The sequence below is a fragment of the Cervus canadensis genome, chromosome X (genome assembly GCF_019320065.1).
Source record: "Cervus canadensis isolate Bull #8, Minnesota chromosome X, ASM1932006v1, whole genome shotgun sequence".
In the NCBI taxonomy this organism is placed as follows: Eukaryota; Metazoa; Chordata; class Mammalia; order Artiodactyla; family Cervidae; genus Cervus; species Cervus canadensis.
The window spans coordinates 86,245,333-86,259,938 of NC_057419.1; the positions used below are offsets into that span (position 1 = coordinate 86,245,333).

At 36.3% G+C, this 14,606-nt stretch overlaps 2 protein-coding genes across 11 annotated transcripts in view; one reads left to right on the plus strand and one right to left on the minus strand.

Moving 5' to 3' along the window:
* Positions 1-14,606, plus strand: part of FAM133A (family with sequence similarity 133 member A) — an 82,418-nt gene that overhangs the window by 36,489 nt on the left and 31,323 nt on the right. For 3 of the 10 annotated variants that reach the window (XM_043458405.1, XM_043458397.1, XM_043458406.1), the window contains exons 1-2: positions 3,040-3,268; positions 3,907-3,976. The gene's annotated coding sequence lies outside the window, so the exon portion shown is untranslated. Of the gene's footprint in view, positions 1-2,686; positions 2,809-3,004; positions 3,269-3,480; positions 3,496-3,586; positions 3,644-3,906; positions 3,977-14,606 lie in introns of those variants that run through there. The other 7 variants (XM_043458399.1, XM_043458407.1, XM_043458402.1 and 4 more) reach the window with 6 other exon arrangements.
* NAP1L3 (nucleosome assembly protein 1 like 3) lies at positions 579-2,892 on the minus strand. Its single transcript, XM_043458396.1, has one exon. The coding sequence runs from the start codon at positions 2,803-2,805 to the stop codon at positions 1,141-1,143; it is 1,665 nt and encodes a 554-aa protein (XP_043314331.1). The 5' UTR covers positions 2,806-2,892; the 3' UTR covers positions 579-1,140.

Genomic DNA, 14,606 nt, shown 5'->3' on the forward strand with positions numbered 1-14,606 from the left:
CACTCTGTTCTCCTTCCACCCCCCTCTTCACCCTCCCTCTGCCTCCCCACTTTCTCTACTTCAACCCTCCTCCCCATTCCTTCCTCCCCTTCTCTTTCTCTCCCCCTTGTCTTAGTCCTCCTCCCCTCTCCCATTTTTCTCCAATCACTTGAATGTATATCCTCCAAAAAAGACCTAAGATCTAGGAAATGCATCAGAACGTTAATTATAATCATATATTTTAAAACATCCCTTTTCCTAAAGATTCCCTACTTTTTCTATAATAAGCAACACATTTTTTTATAATGAGGCAAATATGGTAGATTTTTATAGCACGATACACTTTATTTGACATTTTAAGTTGCAATAGAATATGAAAAAAATGATATAAAGTGATCATTTCCAGTGAAAGGCAAAGTAGAACATATTACAAAGAAAATGTGGTTAGTACCTTTAGTTCACAGTTACACAGGATAAGATGAGCAGATTTTTAAAAAATACTATGTTAACACCTCAGTAATAAACAGTAACTTCATTATGCTTAAATTTATAAATCACTATGTCACATTAACATGCTCAGTCATATCATACATGGTTTGATGGACATTATTAAATGTATGCTAATCTTTTTTCAAGCAGTCAAATTTCACAATGTGCTGTTCAAGTTAGTATAATACGTATTTCTATAGCAAATGAAGGCACAGCTAGTACAAAGCAGATTTAAACCCTTAGTCTGTTGGGCTGGGGAAAAAAAATACACTTGCATTGATACTTCAGGAACTTTGTTTTATTTCAAGAAAATATTGTCTTGGTTAACAATTCTGACAGTTGTCACAGCTATATTGTAATAGGAACACAACAAAAAATTTCACAGGAATTAAAACTTTGTAGCACCAAACAACATGCTTTAGATAACTGACAGCAATTTACATGTTTTGACGAATATTACACAGCAACAGCCTAGATAGAATAAACTGATACTTAAGAAAATTTAAGACAATATTTTAGGCTACCAAGAAGGTACAAAAACTCAAGACTATGAGGAATACTAGTGTTGAGATTACAGGGCAGGTTTTTGCAAAGCTATATAAACCTTCTTTACTTCTGCTTGAAATTTGAGATTCCTGAAAATTCTTTCATGCAGCCTCTTTTATATTTTTGTTATTTCCTGTTTCCATAATCTTTACCGAAATCATAAGTACCGTTGACTTCTCCTGTATAGTAATAGATTGATTTCAGGATGACATTATCATGTAAAGTTTGACCAATTTCAAAATCTTCATCAAGGATAGCATCTTCTCGTGGTTCAAGCTTTCCGATAGTAGGAATCTCAGGAGGGCTAAAGAAGTTGAAGAATGATGCATTAGGAACCACTCTTGGCTGGGTTTCAACTTGTCCAGTAGCAGCTGTGTGACTCTGGGTGGTTGTCACTGTGACATCCTTTCCTCTTCTCCAATCTATCTTACAGCCTTTGCAATCTTGGATCTCCCAGCCCCAAGAGAAGAAGGGATCATTGCGATCCGGCTTTGACTTTATTATATATGTCTTGGTCAGCACCTCATTCTTGAAGTATGGATTGGGTAGAAAGCAAAATTCAAATGTGTAACTTACAGGCCTGCCGGGTTTTGAAAACTTCAGGCTAACATCAGACAGGAACTTAAGAATGGGCTCATCATACTTCTGAATCATGGGCCCCAGCTTGTCAACATTCTTGAACACAGTCAGCCAATAGTCGGGAATGCCTTTAGGATCTTCTCTTTTAGGCTTTCCTTTGCGAGCTCTTTTAAGAGCTCTTTCTTCAGGCGTGACCTCAGGAACTCTTTTTGGAGCCTCTTTTCCTGGAGTCCTGGTCTTAGCCTCTGCTGCTTTAGTCTGCCCTTTATCTTCTGCCTTTGCCTGGGGGGCTTCTTTTGGATCTTCTTTTACTTCAGGCTTGGCCTCCAGAGCATCTTTGGACTCTGCTTTTTCTTCAGTCTTTGCTTTGGGATTTTCTTTTGGTGTTACATTTTCTTCAGCCTTGACCTCAGGTTTTGCTTCCAGATCATCCTCTTCTTCCTCACCCTCTAAAGCAGGCATCTCACTAGAGTCTTCCTGTATCTCTTCATCGCTGCTGAACACCTCATCCTCCGAATTCCATTCACATTCTTCTTCCGTGGGCTCATATTCTGCATTGATGATTTCGAATCGCCGGTTGTACAGAGGCCTATTGAGTTCGGCATATTTTCGTTCAAGATCATGAACTGCCTTTAAAAACAGGGCATCTACCTTGTCACATTCGTCTTGAATATTTCTGAGAGCCTGCACACGATTTCTAACTGCCCGAGGCAGCTGATCCACGAAACTTCTACCTGACGGAGTCCGCCGCACACTTCTGGAAGGCCCAGGTACACTTACACTTCTATAGAAGGGGCTGCGGCCATTGCTGCTGCTGCTGCTAGAGCTGCTGCTGTCAGATTCGTCCCCAGAATCGCTAGACGAGATAGCTACCATCTCTTCATCCACCCCCTGGGCGGCAGGCTCCGAGACCCTGTTAGGATCCGCTTCTGCCATTCTGCAAGCCTGCAAACCTCTTAGGGTGGTCACTACCGCGTGCCCAGAGATGGGTAGAAAATGACTCACGGATGCTTGGATGCTGGCGGCGGAAGCCGGGGCTGAGGAGGTGGCAGCGGAGAAGGCAGCAGGAGCGCTGGGCGGGGCGCGGCTGGGCCGAGGTGATGGCACCGGAGGCGGCGGCGGCGGCGGAGGCCTGGGCGAAAGAGGCGGAGGCCAAGCCTCTCTGAGCTGCAGCTGCGGCGGACTGAGGCGTGACGCACCTGAATGTCGCATTGCGTGAGCCCCAGATCTCTTCACTGCTTACATCTTGTGCCCCCTCCCCTCGCAGTCAGACCTCCCGTTCATTTAGTTCCCAGGGTGCCTTTACCTCGCACCTCATTTGCTGGACCAACTTGATTGACCTTGATTGACAATGCCTCAGCCCAATAAGTGCGCAAGCACACCGCCCCCTCCAGGCTCTGCCCTCCCTTCCAGACGTTCCTTGGTTGCTGAGGCACACACCACTGGAAGACGTTTTTTTTTTTTTTTCCCCTTAAAATTCTATCTTTATAGATTTATAATTTCAAAAAAAAAAAGCTTAGATATGAGGTAAAAATACTAGTCATGGTTCCTAACAAGGGAAGAGGAGTATCCTCCCATCCGCGCATCCTTAATTCCCGTTTGGTTTGTCAGGGGCCTCGTGACAAAAAGCTGTTTTTAAAAAATTGGAAGAAAATGCTCCAAATGGCATCATTGGGTAGTATGATTATGGATTTTTTAAAATTCTCTTTCTTTTATCTGAATGTTTTATGAGCATGTATTTTTTACACTGGGGAAAAGGGGGGAGTGGTTTATTGGCGAAGGGGGGGGGGGCCTAGAAAGCAGGCATATTGAATTCCACGGAGCAGCTTTAATAAGTGCTGTCTGTGATGTTTGGCAAGCCTGGTTTATATCCATCTACAAGGTTTGCGAACCCATGTGGCCGTGAGTCAGTTACACCATTTTTACTGTACTCTCTCTTTAAGCTGACATATAATAGACCCCATCCTTGCTGGTGATTTGCCACGTAGTCCTTCTCGATGTTTGTAACAACCTTGTAGATAAAAGGGATAAACGGGCATTCAAATGTTAGGTAGTATTATTTAAAAGCAGATGGTTTGTGCTATACTTTCGTGCAGCAGCTTTTAATTTCACGAATAGCAGGGTGGGAGGGGGAATCTGTGCTGATGAAACTGCACCCTCTGTCAGTGTGTACTTTACAATGTCATCTGCCACCAGTTTCCGTCTAACATTGTAAAATTCTAGCCATACTGAAGTATGATTTACAGGTCCAGTAATATATAAATAAACTTGCAAAATGAAGTTTAAAAACAGGTATGTTATTTTTATTTACAGGGTTCTTTTCTGCAACAGAACGACTCCCTTGTTACAACCAAAAAGACCAGTGTTTACTTTTCATTAAAAGGTAAGGAACATATTTAGCCCATTTTTATGAATGACAAGCATTACCTATCTATATTTGAATAAAAATTCACAAGATGTAGTCTTTTAATTGGAAGATATCTTGTTAGTTCCATGGAAACAGAAATTCCCACGGAGGTGATTTGGAATACTAATGTAGAAAATAACCTAATTAATCACATTCATTTTTCTAAACTTGCTCATAGACTACAAGTAACAAATTAAATATACAATATGATGAATTATTCATTTCAAATGAGGAAAAGGATTAAAGTTAGATTAACCCTTATCTTTCCTTTTTATTACAGAATTTTGTGCTTATTTAGTCATATTTTTTAAAAATTAGGAAACACTTTTATTTCTATTTTGTAAATGAATTTACTTTTATTATTTATTCCTGATTGTCAAAGTATGTTAGCATTGTAAGGAAAAACACAGCATAGAAAATTTCAATGATGATACAAACACAGTCTTAATCAAGTGATAGCCACTGTTAGAATTTTGATGCATTTCCTTCCAGAATTTTCTTTGTAAATATACATGCATGCCTGTTTACATATGCTGTTTTATCTATGTGATACCATATTGTGTTTTGTAATCTGCTCATTTATCAATTAATTGTGGCTATACTTTCACAGTAAATGGTTGAACATATCATTTTAAAATAGATGCATATTCCATGGAAATATTTCCCTTAATTTAACCAGATTCCTATTGTACGGCAGCTACTTCTCATACTACCTCTCTACTAACACACACATATTTTTCCTGTTACAAAATAGTTATCCCATATACCTACTCTATGCACTTGTAAAAATTAGCCATATGATAAATTCCTAGAAATGAGAGTCCTGAAATAAACTGCCTGCTCATTTTACTCTTTGATACATAGTGCCAAACGTCTCTCCAGAAAAAATTATCACAATTTGCAATTACACCAACAATGCATCAGTTCATTTATTTAGTCATTCAACTATTATATTTTTGTGCCTGCCGTGTGCCAGGCACATGTGGTAGAGGATGATGATATAATGCTGAATAAAACTTACTGGGTGCATATCCTTTCATTTTTATAATTTTAGTTAAAATATATACTATGGAAACAATGATTTAAATCAATGAAGCTATGCTGTAAATATTCTACAAATTATTATTTTCCCTTAAAATGATGGACTTATTTTGTTAATGAAGGAACTTATATTTTATAGTACTTTAATGGTTTAATATACATGTTAAATTTTGTGCCAACAAGAATTAGTATTTTGAAGTGAGCAATGAGTTTGGGATTCAGATTTTTTAATGTATTTTTATTAGCTAGTTAATTTTCTGAGTATCACTTATTTGATAATCTTTCTGTCTCACACTTATTTGAAGTGCTACCTTTACGGTATTAACGAAATCATTTGGTTGTTTCTGAATTCTGTTTTCTGATCCATTCTCCATAAAGTTAGTTAAAGTGTTAGGTGCTCAGTCATGTCCAACTCTTTGCAACCCCATGGACTGTAGCATGCCAGGGTCTTCTGTCCATGGAATTCTCCAGGCAAGAATACTGGAGTAGGTAGCCATTCCCTTCTCCAGGGGATCTTCCCCACCCAGGGATCAAACCTAGGTCTCCTGCACTGTGGGCAGATTCTTTACCATCTGAGCCACCAGGGAAGCCTGATCCAATCTCCATAATTTATCTGCAAATAACTAAGGAGGCAGTTTTTAAAATAACTTTATCTTTTCTAGAAATGATATGGATTGAAAAAAGTCAGTATGTTGAATTCCAAAAAATAAATTTAAAATAACTCAAAATATGCTGATAGTCACCATTCTCATTTTAATAAACATCTCTAAGTTAATTTCTTATTATTATGCATTTGTATTTATTAGATTAGTGGTAAAATTGAAAGTCTTTCATTTGTTTATCATCCACTTTGGAATTGCTTATTCATATCCTTTGTTTTTCTGCTGAATTGAGAAAAAAATAATCAGTGGTTGAAATCCTAAGGGTGAAATAGTTTTGGCCTTGATTTAAGACATCTGTGACTCTTTTAGAAAATATCTCTCTTCTAATTTATGATATTGGACAAATATGGCTCAACCACAGCTTTCATTCTAAAATTACCTACTTAGAGCATTGTTTACATGCTTTTCAAGCATTAGTTTCTTAATCACTCACGCTGATACAGAAAAATTTGGAATGGAACAGGGAGAGTAAAAAGAGAAAAAATACTTGTGAAAAGAACCTCATACAAAGATACTATATTAATGAGCTATGCTGGCTTTTGATTGGAAGTATTTTTCCCCCAAGCCATAGATTTTAGGTGCCTTTATCTAACAATGGTCTATTTTTGATGTGCATGCACTACTTTAGATATCTCATGACACACTTATTTCTGTAGCTTTTTTTGGTCGATTAGTTAATTTTATAATGGCAGGTCCCTAAAAGAAAATATTGTATTCATATAATGAATTTAATTTACATATAATACCATATTTTTTCTATTTTAAGTATTAGTGCTAGTATATAATATGCTATTTTTCTACATAAGGCTATCTGTAAATTACTTGTATAGTGATATGATCTCTGTTCCATTGTTTTAAGATATTCTTTTGCTGGGTTAAATGTTCGTAGTTCTACATGAGATGGTTAAGACAGAATCTATTTCAGGTTGAACAGGACTCTTGGACGTCTCTTTATACTTTCCCTGTTTTGATCATACACACAATCCTACCCACCACCCCTGCCACACAAACACAATACATAATACACAATGAAAACTGCTTTAGCAGTATCTTTTGTTGTAGGTGTTTAAGAAGCCAAGCATTGAAACTTCATTTATTTTTGGACTTATTTTTTTTTTTATTGTTCTTCTAGACAGACTTTTTCTGAGTTAAAAAAAATAGTTCTTTTTTTTTTCTCTTTTTTTTCCATTTATTTTTATTAGTTGGAGGTTAATTACTTTACAATATTGTAGTGGTTTTTGTCATATATTGACATGAATCAGCCATGACCCAGCAATCCCACTTCTGGGCATACACACCAAGGAAACCAGATCTGAAAGAGACACGTGCACCCCAATGTTCATTGCAGCACTGTTTATAATAGCCAGGACATGGAAGCAACCTAGATGCCCATCAGCAGACGAATGGATAAGGAAGCTGTGGTACATATACACCATGGAATATTACTCAGCCATTTAAAAGAATTCATTTGAATCAGTTCTAATAAAACAGTTCTTTTTAAAACAATTTTACTGAAGTACAGTTGACCCTGCAACAACAGTTTTGAGCTGCATGGACCCACACGTTGTTTTTTTTTTTTCCAATAAGTATCATAGTACTACACAAGCCACTGTTAGTTGAATCCCAGGATGAAAAGCTGTGGATACTATGGCACGCTATAAAGCTATACACAAGATTTTTGACTGCACAGAGGATCAGCACCCCTACCCCCAGAGTTGTTCAAGGGACTGTAAAAGACATACAATCATACATAAAGTGTGCAGTTTGCTAATTTTTTAAATTTATTTATTTTAATTGGAGGCCAATTAATTTATAATATTTTAGTGGTTTTGTCATACATTGACATGAATCAGCCATGGGTGTACATGTGTTCCCCATCCTGTACCCTTCTCCCATATCGCTCCCCATCCCATCCCTCTGGGTCATCCCAGTGCATCAGCCCTGAGCACCGTGTCTCATGCATTGAACCTGGACTGGCGATCTGTTTCACATATGATAATGTACATGTTTTAGTGCTATTCTCTCAAATCATCCCACCCTCGCATTCTCCCACAGAGTCCAAAACACTCTTCTATACATCTGTGTCTCTTTTGCTGTCTCACATGTAAGATTATCATTACCATTTTTCTAAATTCAATATATATGCACTAGTATACTGTGTTGGTGTTTTCTTTCTGGCTTACTTCACTCTGTATAATAGGCTCCAGTCTCATCCACCTCATTAGAACTGATTCAAATGTATTATTTTTAATGGCTGAGTATTCCATTGTGGATATGTACCACAACTTTCTTATCCATTCGTCTGCTGATGGGCATCTAGGTTTCTATAACTTTTATTTTTAAGAAACTTGATTTAGTAAACATATCAAACTTTGTGCCAGTAAACATGCATAATATTTTCTGACACAAATGGAATATGCCCCTGTAACATTTGATTTTTAAAGGGAACTATTTGTAAATTACATTTCTGGCATTATAGCCTTGCCTGCATGGAATTTAAGAGAACAGTTACAATAGAAGAGAAGGAAAATTGGTTAGTAATTTGGATACTTGTTCTAATGCTACTTTTCAACTTAAAAAATAGCATAAATTGTTCAAAAATGTAAATCCATATCACAGAAGAGCACTTTTACAAGGCCACTCAAGAATCTTTTGCCCACAATACTCATGGGAAGAATTATCACACAAAAATTCTAGTAAAGTAAACCTTTTAAACTGCAAATTTGGAAGCATTTTATTTCATTCTGCTAAAAAGGGAGGAAAAATTTTTAAAGTTTTGACTGGTAAGCGATGTTCATGCATTTATATATGACTACAAAAACTGTTTCTAAATTGTATATTATATTTGGACAATATAGAACAAGCCCAAATGATATTTTCTGTAATTTTTTCATCCAGAATACCCAAATATATTTAATTAATTATATTACATGCATCCTCTGAGAAAAAGAAAAGTCTTAAGGAGTTGTAAATATTCTTGCTGGTGGAAACAAATATGTATTCCACAGCTCTTCAGAGGTGATTGTGTCAAACAACATACACACCATTTTAAAAATCCTCTCAGAATTTAAGAGTAGAATCTCAATAATAACCAAATTTCAGCATTTGATTTCCTTAGTGAGACTTTATGACCTAAGTGATTTTGGCGTAGGTTTGGGCGTCAGAATTGCTAGGCTGAATCTTGGTTACTCCTCTTACTAGTTGTATTAGACATTGGGCAGGCTACCTCACTTTTATTACTTCTATTCTCCCTCTCTAAAATGGGGCTGAAATATCACACAGATCTCAAATTCAGTATTATTTGCTAGTTTTCATAATATTATCTTTGATCAAGATTGTGTGTAAAGAAACATTTCTTACTATGTAGTCTTAAGCCACTCATAGCATTTCTTTCTGAATATGCTGTGACTTGTATTTTGGAAGCAGCATGTGCTATTTCACTTCAGTCTTGTCCGACTCTTTGGAAGCAGCATGCTGCTGCTGCTGCTGCTAAGTCACTTCAGTCATGTCTGACTCTGTGCGACCCCATAGATGGCAGCCCACCAGGATCCCCCATCCCTGGGATTCTCCAGGCAAGAACACTGGAGTGGGTTGCCATTTCCTTCTCCAATGCACTGAAGTGAAAAGTGAAAGTGAAGTCACTCAGTCGTGTCTGACTCTTAGCGACCCCGTGGACTGCAGCCTACCAGGCTCCTCCGTCCATGGGATTTTCCAGGCAAGAGTACTGGAGTGGGGTGCCATTGCCTTCTCCATTGGAAGCAGCATAGGACTCTACAAATAGAGATTTTCCAACTCTAACATGCATGAGGGTGGAAATTTTATGACTGTCAGCAACTCCTTGATAATAGTAATATTAGGTCTTAATAGTTCTAAAGTCAAATAGTCACTCATCCTGCTTGGCATTGTGTGCCTACAGAATATCTCCTATTATTTCAAAGGAAAATAAATCATCACAATTTTAAATAAAATTCAAACCAAGTATCATTTTAGTATTTTACAGCACATGCAGCCCCTTTTCTTTCTTGAGAGCTTTCAGACTTGTTGATAGTCCTAAATTATACATCTTCATTATTTAAATCTCAGACTCATATTTTATATTTATTTTTCATATCTTTTATTTTTATACCATTATGAAGGTTAAAAGTATAAAATTTGCATACCATTAATTACATAAATTTTAAAACATAATAAAAAATAACTCCCAATGTGTCAAATAATGACTTCTGCTCTTGATATTTAAATGTATATATATATATATATACATTTACTTTTTACATGTTGGTTAATTTTAGCATACTATGCATCATGACTTACTTTTAAATACTCACATAGTACTTTAGATGTCCTATCTCATTTCTATTTCTTAGAGTATTGGTGTCAAATCTAATGAACAGCTGGTGGAAAATATAGTCCTAATTGGAGACAAAACAGATTTTAGAGATCTTTTAGTCCAATCTTCTTATACAGACTGGGGAAACTGAGGCCTTCCTTATTGGATGGACATTCTAGGACTTTACATATATTTGTTACTACAGACAATTCTGCAGTTAACACACTTTTACATGTATTATTATGTATTCAAAAAGTGATTTTCTCAAATGTTAATGGCTTTGGTTTAGAGCAATTTAAGGAGTAAATAAAGATTGTTCACATCCTCTAATAATGGATAATTACCCTAACCATAAGCACTGTGTAGTAAGTATACATAGTTGTCACTAAATGATAATAAATAATTGTATTTATCACCTTCAGGTATCAGACACTGAAATAAGTGCTTTACTTTTACTGTTTAATGAACCCATTTGAGGTTCATTATTATCCTCATACTATCTTTGTTTGATATCCTCATCTCACCCTTAGTACTTACTATATCTTCAGTGAGGAGACTGAGTAACTTGTTGAAGGTCAAATAGTTTATAATCAGAAAAGCTCAGATGTGAAAACAGATGATTTGATTCCAGAAGTTGAGTTCTTAACCACTCTACTACACCATCTTTAAGGAACAAAAGTGAATGAACTCCTCAACAGGAGTTTGCTCCTCGACTCCTAGAACTGGAGTTAAATGACAGCCCTGACCATTCTTCCATCCTTCTGTAATAGTTATGTCCTCTTGGTATTAGCAACTTTAGGGGCATCAGTTGGAGAAGGCAATGGCACCCCACTCCAGTACTCTTGCCCGGAAAACCCCATGGACAGAGGAGGCTGGTAGGCTGCAGTCCATGGGGTCTCAAAGAGTTGGACACGACTGAGCAACTTCACTTTCACTTTTCACTTTCATGCATTGGAGAAGGAAATGGCAACCCACTCCAGTGTTCTTGCCTGGAGAATCCCAGGGACGGCAGAGCCTGGTGGGCTGCCGTCTATGGGGTTGCACAGAGTTGGACACAATTGAAGTGACTTAGCAGCAGCAGCAGCATGGGCGTCAGTACTCAAGTTCCTCTGACTTACACAAGAGATTTAGCTTGAACTGACAGGGTATACTGGAACAAGCTAGTTTAATGAAAAAGATGGTTTTCATTAAATTTAACATGCCTAATGACTTTATTTGGTTAACAGCCAAACACTGGGAGATCAGAGTTTAAAGTAAATACCAAAGTATTCAATCCACAATTAAATGAATATTATACTAGGAATTTTTGCATTTAGTATCCCCAGCAGCAGAGGAACTTGTATTTCTGCTGCTAATCTGTGTAAATTATTTATTCATATGTGTAAAGGCTCAATAAGTGCTATCTATTATTATGCCATTCACAGGACCACATAGGGTTCTTGTCCCAGTTAAATAAGGATGTTCCAGGGCCAAGGTTAATGAGATTAATCAACTTACAATGCTATGTTTTATATATTCAACTTAGAAGATAAGTTGAATTTGCCTTATAACCCAAAGTAACGTTTTGTCAGGGTGAGAACTTATATCCTTGGGTTAGTTATTCTCCACTGGGGCAGGCTTTTCAGTTAAATGACATGCTTGTTGTTGTTTAGTTGCTAAGTAATGCCCCACTCTTTACAACTCCTTGGACTGTAGCCTGCCAGACTCCTCTGTCTGTAGAATTCCCCAGGCAAGAATACTGGAGTGGGTAGCCATTCCCTTTTCCAGGGGATCTTCTCGATCCAGGGATTGAATCCAGGCCTCCCACATTGCAAGTTGATTCAGTACCATCTGAGCCACCAATGCTTCAGCAAATCTAGTTAGTACTAATACTTCCAAGGTGAAGATAGCTAATACTTCACTGTTCTCTAACTCATCAATGAAAGAGAAGCAGGGAAATTGCATCATGACTGACTGCAAGTGAGTAAATGAACAAGATAGCTAATTAGGCCATTGTTTTAATTATCAAAAAGCTACTTAATACAGAGAAAGAAATGAAATGGAACCATAAATTCTCCAGATTTATAATTTTGTTTTAGTGACTCTCTTAAAATTGTTGTAACCAAAATTTCAAACTTATGATATCGAGCAGTTTTGTTTCTCTTGTTTTATAACCAGTGTTTGTCTATCTAAAAGGCTAAGCATTGTTTGTTTAGAGATAATCAAATGTTCTAATTAATACAATTTCATTATCTAGCATCATGAGACTTTATCTTGACTTCTCTGGAAGGAAGATTAAAGATGACTTAAAGACAGAATTACATGAATTATTAGACTAAATGGCCTATCTGCTTGCAGCGCTCTCCATGCTGTTCCTTAGCTTCTAATACATAGTTTTTTGAAGAAAATTCCTGAAAATACTTACCTTATCCCTGTTCTAATCCCAAAGTTTTGGTGATATTCCACTGTCTGGAGTCAGATCTGTGCATGTAAGCCTAAGCTGTGTCTTTTACCCTCTGGTGACCTTGTGCAAATTTTTCGATTCCCTTTGCCCCAGTTTCATCATCTGTAAAATGAGGATAACAGTACCTTCCTCATAGAAACATGGTGAGCTTTAAGTAGCATAATACATGTAAAATACTTTGAATGTGGTGAATGCTCCATCAGTGAATTCTAACTTCCTTACCAAACTTATCTTCTCCAGGAATGCTTACCCAGTAGAATGTAGTTCTTTAACTCTTCAGTTATTTCAGGGCTTATTTACTAAAGCCATATTAAAGTTTTATATATGTTTTGAAAAACATTTTAATGGAGCCACATAGATCATTTCTTTTGCAAACCTGTTCTTTCCCCAAGTATATTTTAAATTTCCCTAGTACAGGACGTGAGATGTTTTCTTATATGTAACTCTCCATCTTCACACAGATTATTTGCTCTGCACAAGAATACACTTAGTACTAATAAACCAACTTCTGAAACTAGTGAACTGGCTTTCTGAGATCAAGAGTGTTAGTACTTGCTGCTGAAGTTTTTATTGCCTCTATTTTTCTTTAAAAATTGTGCCATACCCTAATGTGCCAAATTTACTGCTGCATACCTGCCATGCAGCAAATCACATTAATTTAGTACATTTTCAATATTTAAAGAATTAGTGTTTTAGCAACCAAATCTTAAATAGGAGCACTTCACACACTTATAGCTAGGAGACTATGCAGTCTTTAGAAGAAAAATTGTGGAATTTAATGAGGATCTAGAGTATTAAATTCAAATGTCTATGTACTTAACCTTCTGTTTCATTAGTATTTTCTTTCATAAGACAAGATTTCTAAAAAATAATTATCTGAAAATTGTTTTACAAATAATAGGCATTAAAACAAAAATATATACTGAAGTATCAGAGCATCTTTTTTCAATAAATTGTACTCTGGATATCATTAAAAAAACTATTCAGTATGTTTCAGTTAAGTAAGATGAGTAAGCTCTAAAGATCTGTTGTATGATATTGTACATATTGTCAACAATAGTGTATTGTATGCTTAAAATTTGTTAAGAGGATATATCTCATGTTAAGGGTTCTTACCACAATAAAATATTTTTTAAAAAAAGACTACTCTGAGAACCAGATTTTGTTTGTTTTCAGAGCCTTGCTGTGTTAATTAAGCATGTAATATGTCACATTGAATTTTCCTTACTTGTAGCATATTTAGAAACAAATTTACCAATTCCTGCATTACTTATAAGATGCTTTTCTTTGACAAGTCATGTTTTTCTTTAACACAAAATCCAGTTATGGAAGTCTTTAAATGATTAGGAAAATGCCAGAAACTAGGACTTGAGAACACATCTGCCTTGGTAACAACAAAAGAGCTGGTTATCAATGCGTGCAAATATGCCCAGAGTAGAGTGTCAAATGAAAAAGGCAAGTTGCAAAACAGTATCATCAGTATGATTTGTCTATATAAAAATGCATATAAAAAGGTGTATATATGGAGTGTGCATGTGTATATGGGATTCTCTGGTTCAGTTCAGTTCAGTTGCTCAGTCGTGTCCGGTATTTTCATGTTCATAGAAAACTTTACAAAAATATACGCACCAAACTGATCTAATTAGAAGGAAAAGCTTTAACTTTTTGTTTTCTATTCTGAAGCCCTTCTTGAATTTTAAACAATGAGCACATATTATTTTTATAACTAAAAAGAAAAAAATATTGCAGTGACAATGAATAACATTGTTTAAATAAGTTTGCATTGTATTTTAGTCAAACAAGGTTTCTACAAAGAGTGTGAGTACTGTCCCAATTATTACTTTTGCAAAGTAGGAAGCAGCTTTTGCTTGAGCCATACTCATATAGCCTGATCTGTATACATTTCTTTCATTCAAATTGTTTCCATTCCACTTATTTCAAAACTCATATCCTATTGACTTGTACAGCTGTTTTTTTAATTAATTTTTTTTATTGAAGGATAATTGCTTTACAGAATTTTGTTGTTTTCTGTCAAACCTCAACATGATTCAGCTGTAAGTATACATATATCCCCTCCCTTTTGAACTTCCCTCCCATCTCCCTCCCCATCCCACCCCTCTAGGTTGAAAC